The 19,137-nt window shown below is 47.3% G+C and overlaps 1 protein-coding gene across 11 annotated transcripts in view; it reads left to right on the top strand.

Moving 5' to 3' along the window:
* Positions 1-19,137, top strand: part of agrn (agrin) — a 202,121-nt gene that overhangs the window by 73,330 nt on the left and 109,654 nt on the right. For all 11 annotated transcript variants that reach the window (XM_037478860.2, XM_037478859.2, XM_037478861.2 and 8 more), the window contains one exon: positions 2,266-2,304. In XM_037478860.2, coding sequence (XP_037334757.2) covers positions 2,266-2,304 — 39 coding nt within the window. The remainder of the gene's footprint in view (positions 1-2,265; positions 2,305-19,137) is intronic.

Here is a 19,137-nt window from a genome sequence, read left to right as displayed (position 1 = left end):
TAGATTCTTGGGTCAAAGAGAGGTAAATGAGTGTGGGTTTTGATCCTTTCTTCTGTTAAACCCCCTTCTAGGTTTCATTTCACATGTGTCAACTCTGGAGGACTTATCCTACCTCTCAAAGACTCTGCCTGCCGTCTTTAGGCTGTGTGAAAGGCAAAGGTCCTCAGAAGAACTCTTGGAAGTGGGGCTATTAGCCCCGTGATCATAAGAAAAAGGCCTAGTTATTGTCAGGTTTGGAGGTTGAAGTGGTATTTGAGCACAGTAAAGATGGTTGATTCCTCTGACTGAAGTTGTTGACTTTTCAGCCACACACAAGGCAAAGTCCCCGGTGGTATGAGAACACCACTTTTTTTTTTCTAGTGTCCCTCTATCATCTCTGTGGCTTCGCCGCCACGTTATGAAATCCATTCCAGCCAGACAGGATCTATTAGGTCCAACGGGAACGCATTTAAAGAGGGCCCATCGGCGACCTCTCAGCAGACCGGGGGGGGAGGAGCTGAAGGTTGCGAGGTGGTCTTTTATAAAGCCACAAGGACAGCTTGATAGTGGTCTCAGTGCTGGTAGTGGTGACGGGTGTGCGGGTGGGAGCAGGGGGGGGTCGGGAGGTGCGCAACCTCATATTCGCTCGTTTTATAGTCACAAATACGGGGTGAAGGACGTCCACACACAACCGCACACACACACACAGTAACCCCCCCCCCTCCGCAAACCCATTACCGCCCGCCAACAGAGCCCACACACCAGGTGTGCATTTCAAACACACCAATAGGGGGGTTGGAGATGAGGCACATTCAGTGATACAGCCCCTCGTCCCACACACGGCTAAATGTCACCGGCGCACACATATTGATTGGATGAAGATACGGCGTGAGTGATGGCCCCGCTCTGACATACACACGGGAGACTCACAGGGCTCTGCCAGGTGCAAAGGGAGATGGGGAAAGGCTGATATGTTTATGGACAGACCGTATCTTGTCCTTTCATTATGGAAATGTGACGAAAGTGGTTTGCGTTGCCCGTCTCTCCCTTCCCCCCCCCACCTCCGTCACCAGATGTAACTCAGTTACCATCATGACTGACTGGAAACTGCTTCTACCAACACTTTATTATTCACCTCAAGAAACAGTCTCCCGCAGACACACCACCAAAGCTCGAGTTTTAGTAAACCTGAATTATTAAATCTCAGCTGCGTCTTGGAAGAGGTTTTGCTGGTTTGCGTTCCGTTTGGTGGAGTTGCCTGGTAAAGAGAGATCATCTGATTTTAGTTTTTTGTGTTAGAAATACACACGCTGGGGCTTCTTGACATGTACAGTAATTCTTCCTACTGTGCTTGTTCCTTTGTCTCATCCACTGTCCATGGCATATGTATACACCTGCATAGTTGCCAAGCTATTGGCAGATAGACCAATACAACGCACGACTCGACCGAGTGATGAATCGTTCAGCGAGTTTGTTTAATTTGGAATAGAACATGTTTCGGGCTGTTTGTCGCACAATGATCAAGAAATCTGAAGACACCCACCGATGCTCTGGGGAATTGCTTTTTCCGGGGGTTTCGTAGCACAAAACAATAACTGGTCCGTTAAAAAAATGATCGTAGACCAATCAACGCTCATGATAGGTCAGATGTGCTTGGTTTGCGTTGGGTGACTAACTTAACTCGCATTTTCTGCCAAACAAAGGGAAAGCAAAGGGCCTGTTCTCCATGCGCCTCCTCTTACATACACTGGCAGTGATGGATTTACATTTCCTGCTCGAGATCCACCTTGGGCGGGGTCAAAGGTGTCGAAACGGCAAAGAACTCTGGTTTCACGAGATCTTCCCCTTGAGTGTTACCCAATACGCAGACATTTGACACTACAGGTCTTGTTTTATGGCGCCCACCAACATTATGTCATCGTCTGCCGGGGGTTCGAAAGGAGTAGCATGATGTCATTTGATATATTGAAGGGAGCGGGGGGACCAAAAAACCCTCTGATTTATTCTACATGTGGTTGCTTTGGGGTGGGAAACGAGGACATTTTTCAATTCTTTTCTGTGTCTTCACCAGTGCGGAATTTAAAAAAAATCTTAGCGGGGGGGGGGGGGGGGGGGGTTCCTGCAGCGGCCCCTGGTTACCGCACCACGCTGTGTTAGATAGAAACAGCAAGCCTGTAGCTGCCATGTGTGTCTGTTCTGTGTAGCGACTCAATTACTCTGCCCACACCCCTGGGAAGTCTACCCGGAAACTAAAATAAAACCCTTTCTCTTTTGTATCTCTTTCAGACAAGCCTCCTCACTTCACACCGCCCCAGCCTCCTGACAGTAAGTCCTCTCTTTTTTTTCTTCTCCTTTTTCCCGCCTCTCGCCTCCGTTGGCCGCTGTACGTGCAAAACGATGACCTTGGACGGCTCATTCTCGGCCTTCTGCGGAGGGCAGACGTCAGCGCTGCGTGCCAGAATGGGTCTGCTGTTTTTTTTTTATGTTGCCTCCGCTCACTTGGCATGGAAGGCACGCGGCCGGCTCTGCCCGGGGCTTTGATGTGAGAGGGATCTTCTGATGACTTGATTTGATCTCGCGCCGCACGGCTAGTTGGGCTAATGTTCACTACCTGTTACCACGCCGGCATTCACATCCCCTTCTGATAGAGCCTAATGGGATAATCCCCCCTCACCTCCCCCCTCCTCTCACCCCCTCTCCCCTTCTCTGGATAGTCTGTGTTACCTGAGCCTGCTAAGGGCCGGGAGCAGCAGCATCTCGCCATTACATGCCGTACATATCATACACCTTTCCCCGAAAAGTTTCCCCTGAATGGTTTTGGGTTTTTTTGTGGTCCTGTTAAATGCGCTGTTGATTAAAACATAAAGATACAAATTATTTCCAAAACAGTGGATTGTGGCTGGCTTTAATTGGAGGAAAACATCTGTTTTCATGAATATTTATCAGTGGGAGCGCAGTGAGTGAGTGTTTGATAGACGTTTTTACTGCTCATGACAGGCAGCAGGGACGGACTCCCGCGAAATCTGAAGGCGTTTTATTGCCGCAATGGTGCGTGGGCTCCAAAGCCTGAAGTTTCATGGGGAGAACATGTTTGTAATGATCGCGGCTGGCCAGCTGATGTGAGGGACAAAAGGCCACAGAGGGGGTTTCTGGTAATTGCTCGACCACGTGCCCCATAGGCCAGCTTGTTTGGACAAAGCGTTTTTGCGAGAGATGTTATGCTTTAAAAAGAAAAAAGGGGGGAAGGGGAAGTATCAAATTAGAGGCCGATTTGCGCTCCATGTGAGTGTTTGTCTGGACAAAAGCCTGCTCGCTGTCGATGGAAAATGGCCGTGGCAAAATAATTGTGCTCGAACACCTGAGGAGCGTGCTAGAATGTGTGTCTCTTTTGTGCCTCTTACACTTTATACATCAGCTATTTATGTTTTTGTTTCAGGAGCAAATTAAATTGAGCTAACGCAGGAATATAACTCACGAAGGGGTCGATTTCTGAAGCCAATGTTGCACTAAAAGATTTGTCTCTCCACTGGGAGAAACCGTGTGTAGCAGAGTGCTGTCTCCCATTGAACACCCCAGCATCCCCAAATCTCTCTGCTTATTGATTCAGCCACTGATTTCCCACGTATTCCAAGTTTTTTGCCCAGCTTGTTTCTGCGCTAGTCAACCATTTAAAAGCTGCTTCTAGGCCATAATTACATTTCCAAGGGTTCTGCAGGCTTTACATCAGCAGCCTACGGCGTTTGAATATGCCAAGGAACACAAAAGGCAAAGTCTCCAATCAGCGGGGTAAGCCGGCCCTATGGGACGCAGTTTCTCCGGGTCATTTAACGCTGGAGAGACTAGAAAGACAATTACAGTTGGCCCAAATGAGACCGTAGGCCACTTTTTGGAGATGCCTGGTCGTAGCAGTGGTGGATGGGCGATTTGGAAAGATGATCTCGACAAATGGAGGGCTATCGTAGTGTTAGTCCAATACCTTTCAAAAGGAATAGGCCTAGTTCCACTGTACGCGCCGTCAGTGCCGCCTCATTACAGGAAACCATAGACGAGATACCCCAGGTCGGCACTTTTAAAGTAAAGAAATTTGTTCTGCAAAATTAGAGCGAGGGAATTTCGACACAACAAAGGCGATGCTCTTAGATGACTCGCAACTGGCTGACGAATCCTCCCCAATGAATGGCCTTTAATCAGCACTAAAAAAAAAAGTGACAAAAGTCACCAAGGAGCCTTTAATTAGGCCCTCTCTTAGAACGCTCAAAGCAGCACTTGCTTGGCTCAGGCCACACTCATTATTGCCGTCTCCTGATAATGAGACAGGCGTGGCGTGTTTGTCCAAAGAAGCTTGAGGGATTAGCATTGGACTTTGGAAAAAGAGGGGTTGACAAAGGGAAACGCTTGATTAATATGGGGCCCCCTCGTTGTCCACATCCTGAGGAGTCATGTTAGTGCCCTAGTTAAGGGCCTAGTGAGGAGCCTTCAGTTCCAAATAGGAGCCGTGCCAGTTCTTAAGCAGAGATTATTACTTAACCAGGTATCCATGCTGTGTGATCTATGTCAGATCAAGCTGTATTTGAACAGGGATTCATTTCTAGAATTCAGTCTCCGGGTCTTCAGGAGACGACTCCCAGTGGGCTGTCCTTCCATTCGTCCCCTCGCCCCCTCAGGTGACTACACAGTGGCCAAGCAGGCCAGAGAGCGCCATGAGGAACAGAGCTCCCGACAGTTGGCAAGTCCTCTGTGACTGTCACCGTCTCCGGCGCCGCGCGCCTGGCGGGGGCCGCAAATCCCCACAATTTGGCATTTTGTCACTGACTGCGTTCCCCAGAGGAGGCTCCTTACTGACAGGAAGAAAAAAACAAACAAACACCTGGACTGATGTTTGATCTGATATAAAATGGTGGGACGCCAAAAACATCACTTACACTGTGAGAGCATTACCACTCGTTAAAGAATTGACAAAGCCTTTTGTCAGCTCTGGGAGAATATAGTAGGTAAGCGCTGTGAACCCGCTGCAGGGTCAGATGTGGGAGGTGAAGGACACACAAACACACACACACCAGCAGACACACACAGACATACAACCCTCCCGTAATTTATTCTGTGTTCTCGACGGTAAACCCGGAGAGCGGCAGAATAAATTATGGCTCCGCGGGCTATCTTAATTAAATCATTTCGCATCATAGATTTCACACAACGGAGGCAAAACATCGTCTTTCCCGTGGTGGGGGCACCGGGGCTCAGGATGTCCCGCATCAAGATATCAAAAGGTTCACTGTAACGTTGCCTCTCCAGGAGTGCGATTTCACAGAAGGGCTGTCGTTTTTCAACAGATAGCAGCTTGTTAGCCCACTGTCAGGGAACAGGGAAGGGGGGGGGGGGGGGGGGGCAGCCTTGACTTTATCTACAGGAAAGTTTGATGCCCTTTTAAAGTACACACAGCCTTCGGATTCGCTCTGTGCCTCGGTCTGGGAAGCGCGTCTCATTCCCGTGGCTGCGGACTCATCGCATCTAAGCGAGTAAGCGCCTCGGGGGCCTCAGTGAGTAGTAGAGGGAGCCAACGGGGTCCAAGCATCCGTCTTACGTGGCGTTCTCACCCAGGACTTTCCTCACGCCCCCACAGCTTACTTAGTATTGATCTGCCGAGGTATGTTAGACATGTGAGACAAAAGAAAACAATCATTAGCCGGAGTGGGAGCTGTTTGTCTTTCACTCTCGAGGACACCGAGGGATTGTTGACAGCGTTAGGACAGCGTGGCGGGCGTTGATTTGTCCCCCGAGCGACTCCCCCCGCCGATTGGTTGACGCAGGTTACTCGCGGACCCCGTGAGGATCGGCGGCTCTTTGCTGCCATGTCCGATGAATCGGACCCCCGTGTTGTAGTCGGGCCACAGAGAGGAGGGATCAGGGGTCTCGCAAGCTTCAGGGCGACTCGTTAGTCGCACATTCATTTTTCACGTCACCTCTTGTCAGTGGCTTCCACCGTGCTCATGGCAGAGCAAGGGATACAATCAATGGACGGCAATGAAACAGAAAATAAAAGCTGATTCCCAGTGTGCCGCTTATCTGAAATGGAATAGAACGGATGATATTAGCGGGACGAACATCAACGTTGAACAACAGTACGACTCCACGCGAGGTAATTAATAGTTAGTGCGTATCTCGGCTGGGCTCGTAGTGCGGAGGGACGGGTGAGAGCCCAACCCCCCCCTCCCCATGACTCTCACTCATTAATTGGAAGTAATTACGGACCAAACATCGCTTTGAATGAGCACTCCATGTTGCTCGCATGTTGCCGCGTTCCTTCTCATTAACGCAGCGGCAAATTATATTAAGTTGTCACTCTGTTTTCTTTTTGTTTTTTTCTTAATCGGGGATTGGTAGGCGCTGATATAATTGTCGGGGGGGCCGTGTCACTAAAACAATACTGGCTTAACCAGTGGGACGAGTTTCACTGTCAGGTCGTGCAATTAGAGGGAAATAAGTGTCTGGCCGCGTCGACGCGCCGTCATACGCTGCCATTAGCCCAGTTAGTGTGTTCCCTAATTAAGGAGCTGAGGTCACAAAGCGCCTGTGCTGCGTGCCGATCCGCACCAGCCACACGCACGCTGGATGTGACGGCGTTCTGCGCACGGCCAGCGGCTGCAGCTGCAGTTCAGTGCTCTCTTGTTCTCTGTCGGTCTGTCACACACACACAGACTCGTGCTCTCTTGGACATGTCACCCCTTGCTTCTTGTTTTTCTTCACTCAGCTCGAGACAGATTGCAGTTGAACCTCAGGATGTGTGGACACACACTCAGAGACGCACACATCCCATTTGCTCCAACTTTTATCTGTGTCTGTGTGAGTCTGTTTTTGTAATTTGTGTTGCTGTATTCCTTGGAGGCTAATACACAGGGTAGGCCGGAAACTATCCATTTCGAACCTCCCCCCCTACAACCTGACCCTGAGACACACGCACACATGCGCATGTGTGAATGTCAGAGAGACATACACACAAGGAGACACACAAACAGAATGAGACATACATACATTCCAGTTTGGATCAATTCTAAACTAGATGCATGTTTGTCTTCCGTAACCATACATATAATGGCAGTTGTCATGGTAACCAGATGTGCAGCTAATGGTGGACCTGCCCATGGACTCTCTCAGTAGACGTCCTCCTCCCCCGTCCCTCCCTCTCAACTTCCATTCTGGTGAGCAGTCAGTTCACTGCTCATATGGTTGCTCCATCTGCAGCGAGCTGGAGTTCTCACCCATCCTGTGAACAGACACTCACACTCGCTCACACACACACACATGCACACACACACACACACACACACACACACACATGCACACACACACACACACACACACACACACACACACACACACACACACACACAGTGAAGAGACTTTTGCATACATCAGTTTGCTGTCATCTCTTTCCATTTGAGTTCTGGACCTGGAAGCCTTGACGTCAACCACAACTTGTGTGTGTGCGTGTGTGTGTGTGTGTATTCCGCTCCGCCACAATTACAACACACTGACACATGGCCCAGCAGCATGTCAGCAACACTATTTATGCGCAATGTGTGTCTGTGCGTGTGTGTGTGTGTGTGTGTGTGTGTGTGAATAGCATGCTGATTGCTATAAGATTTCTATGATAGCAGAGACACAGAGGGCAGACGATATTGAGACAAAGAGAAATACAAAGTGTAGAAGACAGAGAATAACTATTATTTAGCTGGGGGAGTGGATGGGGACAGCGTATCATATGCCACATCAGAAGAATCACAATCACGTATGTTACACATACAGGTTTAATAAAATAAAAGGAAATAAGACAAAAATATACAAGCAAAATTGAACAATAAGAGGAGGAGGTTTTCCGTAGATATTATGTGTGCTTATAGAGAGTTCTGGGGTGGGGATTTGCTGCTTTTCTCCTCCTATGAGCGATGGTGTAATTCATGTGAGCACAAAGCAGCCACTGAGCCACAGGGACACGACGCATTGACTCCTGACTATTCCTTATGGCGGTGACACAATGCACACAAAACTCGTTGCACAAATGTACAAATTAGGCCCAATTTTAATTAGATACCAGGGCCGCTTTTCTCGAATAACTGCTCTCGCCGAGGAAAAGTCCCTCTTAATTATATAGATGGTTATGTCTACGTAAATCTTTGACTGCACACACACTTTACATATAAAATCAACAAAGTCTTTGGATTTCATTGTAACAATTTCTAATGGACAAAGAGAAGACAAAGTACTTAAAGATCTTCTATGAACATTCGTTTGATTTGTTTCTCTCCTGGATACCGAAAAAAACAAACCTTAAACAATGCATTAACACTAACAAAGAAAAACAAAATATGAAATAGCAGCATCCAACAGCCATATATCACCAAACCCAACCGTGGTCACCAGCCCTGCCATAGAGACGTGCTTGTTAATCTTTAAAGGCACTCATATACACATTCCAGCTGCACACTGTCGCAGTTATAAAAACAGGAATGAAATAAAAACACGAACCACATTATCATTACTAAGCGCACAGGGGAAACACAATTAAGGCTTAGCCGGTCAGCCGCACAGTTAACCAGCCGTCCAGTTCGGAAATGTAATTCATCAGCGAGGCGGTCAGAGTGGGAGTGCTTTTCCTCCGAGCTGTCATCGAATGCTGCAGCCGCGCTCCAGCTGTGGCGAGCAGGAACGCAGCAGCAGACACATGCAGAAGATGAACGATTTGTCTTCCTCTCGGATCTGGCTTTCTGTCCACTGCACCTGCCTCGCAGCAAGAGGGACCGAGAAGAGAACAAAAGTTCTGTGTGATCTTTGTGCAAATGAGGGGAATTCATTTCCCCTCGCGGCTGGCTTCGTTCATATATTGTTTTTCTTTCACTTTTTAACTTGCCATTACAACACAACCCCTTTAGGTTTTTTGGCCACCGGAGTTTGTCTGTGTGTGTGTGTGTGTGTGTGTGTGGTGAACAGACAGCATGCTTAGTATTGCAGCAACCTCGCACATCTGCCTTCTCGCTCATCTCCATAATGAGAGAGAGGAATAGAAAGCGGCAACAATTCACTACAATTGAGCTTTTTTTTGGGACCATTGTTTGGAGAGAAAGAAAGCTGGAAGATATTTTGTGTGTTCCCTGATTGCGCTCAGCCTACGAAAGTGGGCATCTCAACGCTTTGGTAGAGCTGATTTGGGGTTATTTGAAGCGGTTCCATGTTGTGTTATTAGTAGTAGTCTGTGTGATGGACACAAAGACAGAAAGTCCTATGAGAAATGTCAAAGGTTGCCCATTAGTAAGCCAACAGGCAGGCAGGTGTACGTGTCCGTAGATCTGCTCAGTACTCGCTCAGCTCAACTTGTTTTTCCATCCTGGGTGCCGTGCACCCCAGTGCACTCTGGAACTCCATAATTAGGGGTTGCTGTGGCTGTGTGTGTGTGTGTGTGTGTGTGAGTGAGTGTGTGTGCTGCATTTCATTAATAAATGTATATCCGGGTCACGGTAAGGGTTAAAATGCACATCTTAATCGCATATTGTTTTAGTCTTAATGGTGTATAATAATGCAAAGGAATTAACATATATATATATACTGTATATATGTGCATGCACTAGCAGGTGTTAGACACACTTTATATATATAAAGTGTGTCTAACACCTGCTAGTGCATGCACACACAGGCACACACAGCGACACACACTGTAGCACGGATCATGTATTTTACTTCATGCACACGTCTCTGGCTTGACGAATGGGGGAATGGGTTGTGTATCAAATGTCTGCAGGGCACTGAAATTCAGTCAGTTGTATTCCCCCCTGCACACACGTGCTGCACACATGTGGAATTTCATACAGAATGAACTCATGTCTATCCCTCACTCACACACACGCACACACACTCGCGCGCACACACACACACACACACACACACATAGACACTCTCGTAGGAAAACAAGGCATCCAGAGTGAGTCCCTCCCCATGTGATGTGTATTGGCCTTGACATCCCCCACTGGTGTGAGACAGCTCTCATCCCCCTCAGCTGTCTCTCGCCACTTCCACTACAAAAAGGTACACAACAGCAAGTGGGCTATTACTGAGACTTACGTTCATCAACACATTAAACTGTGACGTTAGCGTCTTCCCTTCCGAAGAAGGCCGCTAGACCTCCACTTCATCAGGGTGTCATGGCCTGCTTCAAGGATGCGATCGTGACTCATAGTAAGATTCTTGCTCTTTAGATTTCGCCTTGAATCAGTGTTTAATCAGCTGAGATGATGGCAGAATTATTGTTGGAAAAAACAACTGAAAATGGAGTGAAATGCAGCCTGCCTGGTGGTGTTATGTCCACAGGAAATGTGCATCTGTTCTAATGGATGATGAGGGAGTGTATGTCTAATTCAATCCATTAGTTGTGGCTCCTGCACAGCAGTGGGAGGGAGGAAGTGGGCGCACGGAGCGGCACAGTAATGCTTCTGTGTTAGAGGTCCGTGTAACCCCGAGGAGAGGGGCGCCTCAGTGGTGAGATGGTGGAGATGTGGTTCCCGACCCGCTGGCCCAGGACGCTCACCAAGGGGTCATGAGACGATTAGGTGGTTAACGGAGAGAAACAAAGACCAAAATGAAAAGAGCAAGAAGGGAAACGAACGGGGCCAAGAATCAATAAATATAAGATGTAAGAATGAAAGGGAAGAAAAGGGGGAAAACAATAAATGAGACTGGGAGCGTGAGGGGGAAAAACGGAGAATATTAAGTCATCATTGTTCAGAAAACAAAAATTCCGCTTTGATCTAAATCCCCCTCCTCTTCCTCCATCCACTTCTCATCAATCCCCTTTGGACCGTTAGTCAGAGGCCGACAGCATTTACATACGAGCCATTCTCAGGCGGCACATTTTCGAGTGGTCCCAGAATGCATCAGTCCATCATTAACCCCTCTGTGATATCAAAGGTCAACACCATTGAACGGCCTCTACGTGATTGGAAATCGAAATTGGCTCTCTCAAGAGTGGCAGAGTGCATGCGGCCGCTGGTGTGGCGTTCTCAGCTGGACGTGAACGCGGCACGGGGTCAATGCATTCACACGCACGGGGGGGGGGGTTTAACTCAGGGAGTCCATGGCCATGTGACGCAATCAATCCCATAAGAGGCAGTACATTCTCTCTTGTTCAAAATGAGACTTTTACAAAGGTGTATGTGTGTGTGTGTGTGTGTGTATGTGTGGGGTTTTTTGGGGGGGGTAGAATATGCAATTACCTCAGCAACATGCTGGTTTCATCTGATGCCGCGCTACGATTCAACCACTTCCCCCAACCCCTGCCCCGCTCGTGAGGAACAGCGATTGGTCGAGGCGATGATGGGAAGCTTCCTATTTTTGTCTTTCAATCAGATCGCGGGAGTCTTTTTTTGTTGTTGCTGGTTTTCTGCCACTATGCGATCTCGTCTGAAGTGCCTCTGAACTGCGGCTGTTAAGGATGACAGCCGGGTTCCTGTCAGATGGCCGTGCAGGTCAGTGGCAGATGGCAGCCAACACACACACACACACACTTTCCGTACCAACAGGCAGTGTTAGATTAGGTCACAATAGTCCTCTTGCTATAGATGAGATATGGTGCTGGAGATAAGAGGTGGCTGCAGCTCCAGGGATTGAACACACACGCACGCACGTTCACATTTACACAACATACATGGGCGCGCACACGCCGGCATTGTTATGCATCAGCACACCCTCCAGACAATGCAGGTAAACACGCAGGGATCAGTGTTTGTGGAAGGATGCGCCGCGGAGCCGACTAAAGCTCGAGACAATATCTCCATTCTCCCCCTGCTGCTCGCTGACCAAACACATTCTGCACAGGAAGCCAGCTGCATTATCTTTGCATCGGGGGCCGTTCGGGGGGTGTCTTCCCCGTGAAGTCGAATTTTGTAAACACACATGCATATTTTAACTCCCTGAGATGCAGCTTACTGGGAACTGTTTTGCTGCTTTTGTCTCTAGTCCATTGATTTTAACAGAGCGAGTTATACAGTCCGTATCGAGTCGTTGGGGAAAAGTCCTTTTGTCCCACAAAAATATCACGTTCTTTACTTGAAGCATGAAGTTAAAGGCGTATTTCTTTCAGCAACAGCCGTTTAATGTATTGGCTTTCTGTGATTTCGTCTCTGTATTGTGGGACCAGATGCCCACCGTCTTTTACTGACAAATGGATTCTCTAACGGTTTGTTTTGTTCTCATTTCTTTCTAGTATAAAGAACATGTGTCATTACAACGTTCCGAGTGGGGCTTTTGAAGTGAAGTCTTTTTACGATTGTCACCATGAGCCACAGAAGGCAAAGTGTGTGTGAGTGAAAGGCCACAAACACAGGGTTGACAAATGTTTAATCAATTCTAATATCCGTTAAAGGGTGACATCATGGTGAGTCTATGCTGCATGTAGTAAAAGTAAAAATATAAATATAGATCAGTGCAGCTCTCTGGATCATACATTTGAACATGTTAAGAGGTGAAATAATGGCCAAATCAGTTTGAGTATTATTAAAAAGTTTCTTGGCTCAAAGGTTTCCAGAGACTTCTTGAGAATCCGCTCTCCTTCTTGATCTCCCCATCGCTGAACACGTTATGCTAATGGACAGAGAGTCACGGCCCGCTCGGTCAGGGAGCCGCTGCTGCTTTTAGAGGGAGTGTTCAGGTTCATCAAGTTTTAACGATCCGGCAGAGACGTCTGACACTTCCCTCTTATCCCGGGGCACTGGTCTGAACTATATGCAACACAGCTAATACGGCACCGAATGGAAAAGCGGATTGTCAGGGTGAAGGACAGAAAGCGGAGGAACGGTGGTCCCTCGTTTTGGATTGGTGTCTCCGGAGGCTCTGAGAAGACGCGGCTGCATTATTTAAGAAAGACATATTCAAACATTCCTCATTTAAATATTTGAAATGCCTTTCTTTATGTGCACGGGCGAGCACGTGAAAGGTGTGTGTTTTTTATTCGGTGATGTCTGTGCCAACAAGGTCAGACGGTGATCGGTTGGGACGGGCAGATCACGACGCATCACAAGCATCTGAGATCACATCAGATGAATTTGGGTCAAAGCGGCAGCAGTGGAGACAATTTAATGTTTGAGGCCGAAGCAAATGCAGACTATTGAAGATAAATAAAAATACATGTTTTGAAAGATGAACAGATGAGGATGTCATACAACCAGCCTACGGGTTTGGGGGGGGGGGGGTCATAGGTTGTCATCATGCTATTTGGAGCAATGCGTGAGGCTTACAAATAAACTACGACCTTGGTCGCTGTATACTTTTGCCTCTTTAACAACAAAAGAGAAAAAAAACCGTAATGGTTACATCTTTTCTCCTGAGCTTTCTGCTGCCTCTGCCTTTCGTACATCTATTATTACATCAAAAGAGTTCCTCAGAAATATAATGAAAACCATGCAACTAATACATTAAAAAGAAGAGTGGATATGTTTGAATGTATATCAACAGTAAATATGTAAATAACAAGGGTATAGGTGCAAGTGTATATGTATACGTTAAGGTGCAGAGTGTGATTAGGGGGAGTGGGAGAGGTTGGATGATGTGGGGGGGGGGTTGGTTTTCGACCAGACGCTGATTCTCCACAATAATATGAATAATCAAGCGGATGCAAGACGTTTCGTTTAGAACCGTGCGAGTCAAGGTCTCTTTAAATGTGTCCAGATTGTTAAGTACCCCAGACGGAGGGGACATATGCAACACCCACTCCGACTTAAAGATGAGTCAGCATGCGTGCTGAAATCCCTCGTTGACAAGTGCAGATGCCTCGTAATTAAGCCAAGAAAGACACCGGAGTTCATGTCAGCCGGCGCTGCCATTTTGGCGAAGGCCTCCGTCCGGCCCGATGGATGCCAACACGCGCAGGCCGAACGGTGGGAGGTGAAGGTTTAAAACCTTTATCAACCGAATAGGAATGGGACGCCGCCGCGGGCACAGGGCGCAAACCCTTTCAACCGGTAGGGGAAAGATAAGGCACTGATTGGAGCTGTCTGTAATTTAATCACACCTTCATTTTTTGTCATGAAAAAAAAATAATTTGGCGCTATTTAGCAGCTCATTTCCCCTGCTGGATACCCTGAACTGTTAAACATGCAGTGTGGAGACGGAACAACAAGAGCTCACCTCATCGGGATGTACTTTAATACAGCGCTAATTGTTTCCTCTTTGGGAGGAATCAAAGCCCGCTGCGTGAGAGGCACACAAGAAGAACAACGCTCCGCTTTGGAAACGGAGGTGTTTTCAGACTTCCTCACAGGCTCAACGGAGATTTCCCCGCTTCCTTTCATTCTGTGAAGTGATTGAAACAGTTGCCTCGTCTGAGCTACTTTAGGTTTTAAGGCGGTAAACGGAGCCCCCCCTCCCCCTCTCTGGATGAGAGAAGGATAGTCAAGGATTACAAAAGGACTGCAGGTCGATATGGAGTCTCTTTGACTTCCCTTGTGTCTGGGTGTGGGCGGGGCCATGTGCTGCCCTCTGGGGGCCTGCCGGGGCATCAGCAGGAGGTGTGTGATATTAATAGCGCAGGTGCATTGTACATCATTCTCTTCCCCCCCCCCCCCCCCCTCTCTTACCTCAGTGGAGTGGATTACAATGTGTGTTTGTGTGTGCGTGAGCAGAAGAGTGTGTGTGTGTGTGTTTTGTCGCTGCTGAATTCATTTTTCAGTCTAAGGACCAAAGTCTTCAATACGCCCTTTGACTGTGATCCAGCATGAATAAAGCAATGTTGATCACACTATTTTTAGACAATGTCAGAGTCAGAGTGCTGGGAAAAGTATCAATTATTGAGTGTGAACGTGTGTGTGTGTGTGTGTGTGCAGGCTAAAAAAGTTCTGAGGGAAGACAGGATTGGTTAATAATGAAGGGCCCAAGTGTCAGAGGCAGAGAGGGAAGGGAGAGAAGGAGACGTATGCAGGTGGAGTGTGAGTGTGCGCGTGTGTGTGTTTTGTGTGTGTGTGTGTATGTGTCGGGAAGCGTATGAGGGGGGAGGGTACCGTCTGTTCTGGTACCTGGGGTGATAATAACTCACCAACACATGAACAACACATTTTCTGACACGTTTTCTCGCCGTTGACGCTCAACAGGCCTTGAATATTAGAAACGTCCCCTTTTTTTGTCTCTTCTATTCATCTCATGGCATCAGGCTGGCATTTGGTGTAACCATGTGATGCCTCGACTGGCGACAGAGTCTCACTTGGAGATGTGCAGTCGGAGGGTTTTAAATTATACAAATACATTGAGGGGTTGACGGATGCTTTGTATTTTCTGAGAAGTGAATGCAGAGCCTCGTCCCCACAAAAAGATTTAAAGTGGCAGGCGCTCGCCTCTCACTACGCTCGCAACCTTCTTCTTTGTGTTAAGTATCTACGCAATTTACACACTCTGCTCTGATTTGGTTGTCCTTCTCACTTTGCCACCCTACCATTTCCCGGAGGAGTCTTTTCTCTTTTTCTCTCGTTTCAGTATGCAAAGAAGAAAATAACTTGCTTTTGCATAGGCGTAACCACTCACCCATTTGGGGGGGTCGTGTCCCACCAATATTGTGAAAGTACCAATCTGTCTCCCCCAATATACAGCAGAAAATATGTAAATATGTTCTCCTTTTATGAACCCTGTCAATGGATGGGCCTCTTGGCTCGTTGCTTGTGGTTCTCGCTCACCGCTGCCGGGCATCTTTCTAACGTGTCACTGAGCAACAAACTGGACCAACTTCAGCTGCTGGTGAGGAGAGACAGAGACTTTTCCACATCCTCCGTGTTGTGCTTCGCGGAGACCTGGCTCTGTGGATCGATACCGGACACCGCGCTCCAGCTGGCGGGCTTCTAGCTGCTCAGAACGGACAGCGTCACGGAGCTCTCCGGCAAGACGAAGGGTGGAGGAATCTGCTTCTACTCCAACATCAACTGGTGCAACAACATAACAGTGATCCAACAACACTGTTCTCCTTATCTGGAATCCTTAACCAGTAACTGTAAACCCTTTTACTCCCCCGTGAGTTTACTCCATTCATCCTGGTCGGTGTTTACATGCCGCCGGCGGGCGACGTGCAGGAGGCACAGCGGACACTCGCCGACCAGATACGGCGTGTAGAGCTAACCAACCTTTAGTTATTGTCCTCTGGGACCGTAAAACCGTAGCCATGAACTTCAAACAAACAAACAGTTTATTAAATGGCCAACCAGAGAGAAACACACCTGCCCACACCAGTTCAATACCCGCTTTAAAAAAAAATGATGGGGAAGGGTCTTCATTTGGACCCCCCGATGTCTAAACCATGGTTACGCCCTTGTGCTTTTGTGTCGCTGGGGAGACAAAACGAGGCGGTCGCTCATCTGCACAGAGTTACAAATGGCATTTAATTTCTAGTGTTTTTGACCATTTGTATGAACAGGGCATCATTACTAGTACTCTCCAGAGATAAGCAGACTTGGTTTTGTTTTCAGCTCGAGGGAGAGAGTGTGTCTGTGTGTGTGTGTTTGTGTGCCATCGCAGCGAAACGTGGTCCTGGATCCTTTTGTTTTGGGAGATGTGTGGCACGTCTCTGGATTGTATTACAGATTGTTTGTGAGGTTGAAATCCATATCAAAGTTTTCAGATTGGTGTGTTTGGAGCAGGGACTTTACACGTTGTAAGGTCAAAAGGTAGCCCGATTTTGCCTCTTCTCGTTCCATTGTTGCATGATCACAGAGCGTGAATGAATTCTTTGGTGTATTTCATGTAGATATTTTCCATCATCCTCAACCTGGCAGGATTTGTTGTAGATTTGTACCTGACTGCCTTGACAGATTCCCAATACAATTCATGGCAGGGCAGATAGATGTTAAAAAAATTAATTAGAGCAACAAAACAGCGTGCGATGTGTCCGTGCCTCCATTCAGCGAAAGGCTGTCCGTGACGTTGGATTCATGAGGTGGGATTGAACTGTAATCGACAGGGCAGCGATGAGAATTACTATTTTATTGAAGCCATCTGTGTTGTAAAGGGTAGCAAGCAAGGCATCAATTCTAGCTATTTACATCAATCCCAGACCTGCATGCATGCACACGCAAAGTGTAGGTCAAAGGTCAGACTCCCAGCCCCACGGCACAACCCATTTTTTCCAACCCAATTTCCAGGATGTTAATGGTCTCGTGTGGAGCTGAATACGTATGAGTGAGGTCGAAAGCATGAATATGGAAGAACCCTTGCAACCAGATACACAGTTACCCACATGCACACACACACACCAGTGCCTGGCCCGTAACAAACCCCCTCCCAAGCCCACTGGAGATCATCTGCAGGGAGGTGATGGGCATTGAACAACCTGTCCACACATAACTTCATGTACTATTCATGGTGACCTTTCTACTGCCCCTTTTGTCCCTGCCCCCTACAGGCACACGCACACACACGCACACACTTCAACCATCAATGACGGGTCCAGCCCGAAGCACCTAGTTAGCTCATGCAGGTGCAATTACTGCTTTTAGCGTTTCAGCCTGTGCATCAGTGAGTCCCATCAGTGGGGCAGAAGTAAAGTCCGAATGAAGGCTAAACCTGCAAAAATAGTGAACCCCCCCCCCACTATATTTGATCAAAGCTTAATTGAAATGATAAAGAAAGCTGGAAGGATGAAGGGAGGGTTGGACTGACGGGTTGAAGGTTGGATGCATGGAGAGGGGACAGATAAATGTATGAATGGGTGAAGGAAGGGGTAAAGGATTGGAGAGATGAATGGACGAATGGAGGGATGGGTGGTTTGGATGGATGGACAGGCGGTTGGAGGAATGCATGTGAGTGGGACTAGTGTGAGGTCTCTGATGAATCCACCACTCACGATAGGAATGGCCTTCGCGCTTAGTTAAGTTAACAAACACACCTTATATTCAGCGGCATGTGTTGAGGTGCCCTTGAGCGGGGCCTTTTACTGCCGGCAAGCTGCAGCTGGAGAGTGGGAATGTAGGAATGTGAAGGACAATCTGCTGAGTGTCGGCTGGGAATATTTTATATATATTCTGTTTTTTTCACCCCGCATTGTTAACCCACATATTGTTCTTAGGGGCACAGCAGGCTTACATTGATCACAGTGGGGTAGGTTATGAGATGGCATAAACCGACCATCAGTTTCAGAAGGAGACATTTCAATAGTAACTCAGCCTAAGTGGAGTCCGTCTGGTACCCACAGCATGCATACATATGAGTATGGCACTGGAAATAAGTGGTATTTTGCATACTGGCGAAAGAAAAGACTATGAAGTCACTGAGAATTAACAGCCACGCAGCTTTCAGACTCTTTTAGCTCACGCTTGGAGCTACACTGTGCAGATACCACTTCTTGATGAAATGTAACACGGTAGTTTTCGGTCCAGAGGAGAAAAAATGTTTGATAAATCTTTAAAGACACATTAAATCACTCTCCATTGAAGTTCAAGATAATCTCCTGATTTAGTAATCAGACACACTGTGTGTATTAATGTGTTTATTGAGAATATTTGCTAATCGGAAGCATGTCTTGGCAAACTCATGGTTTATATGTTCCATAGATACTATTGCAACAGATAAATGTGGTCTTGCCGTAGCGCACTTCACAATTTAATAATTTTTCGTGTGAATTGTTCAGTGTGTTTGTGGAAGCCTTCCCAGCATTTGACGCTCCAACAAGAGATGACAAACACACACACACACACACACACACACACACACACACACACACACACACACACACACACACACACACACACACACACACACAGTTTCACTTTAGCTGACTTATTATTTTTCCTGCTGTTGTGTATGAAAATGAAAACGCTGCTTGCATAATGAGTAATAAGGCCCTTGGGTCACTTTCTCTGTCTCTTACAATGTTATTTTTCTTTCAATTGACAGCAGTTGTTACTTTTCATATCTTTTCTACACAGATATCCATAAATTCACACTGGAGAAAAAAAAAAGAAAACATACGCAGCGCTACTTACCATATGAAAAGCGCTACATTTAGCTTAAGTGATTCAAGTTAATGCCGTCTGACACTCCATTAAATGGATGCGGAATCTGATGCAATCTCAATTTCAAGGCTGCTCTGCTGAAATTTTCTTGCTTCCTCTGCGAGCGGTTTAGCAACAGCAAACCCACGTTCTG

The sequence above is a fragment of the Pungitius pungitius genome, chromosome 1 (genome assembly GCF_949316345.1).
Source record: "Pungitius pungitius chromosome 1, fPunPun2.1, whole genome shotgun sequence".
In the NCBI taxonomy this organism is placed as follows: Eukaryota; Metazoa; Chordata; class Actinopteri; order Perciformes; family Gasterosteidae; genus Pungitius; species Pungitius pungitius.
The sequence above is the reverse complement of the archived record's forward strand: the minus strand, read 5'-3'. Positions and strand labels throughout refer to the sequence as shown.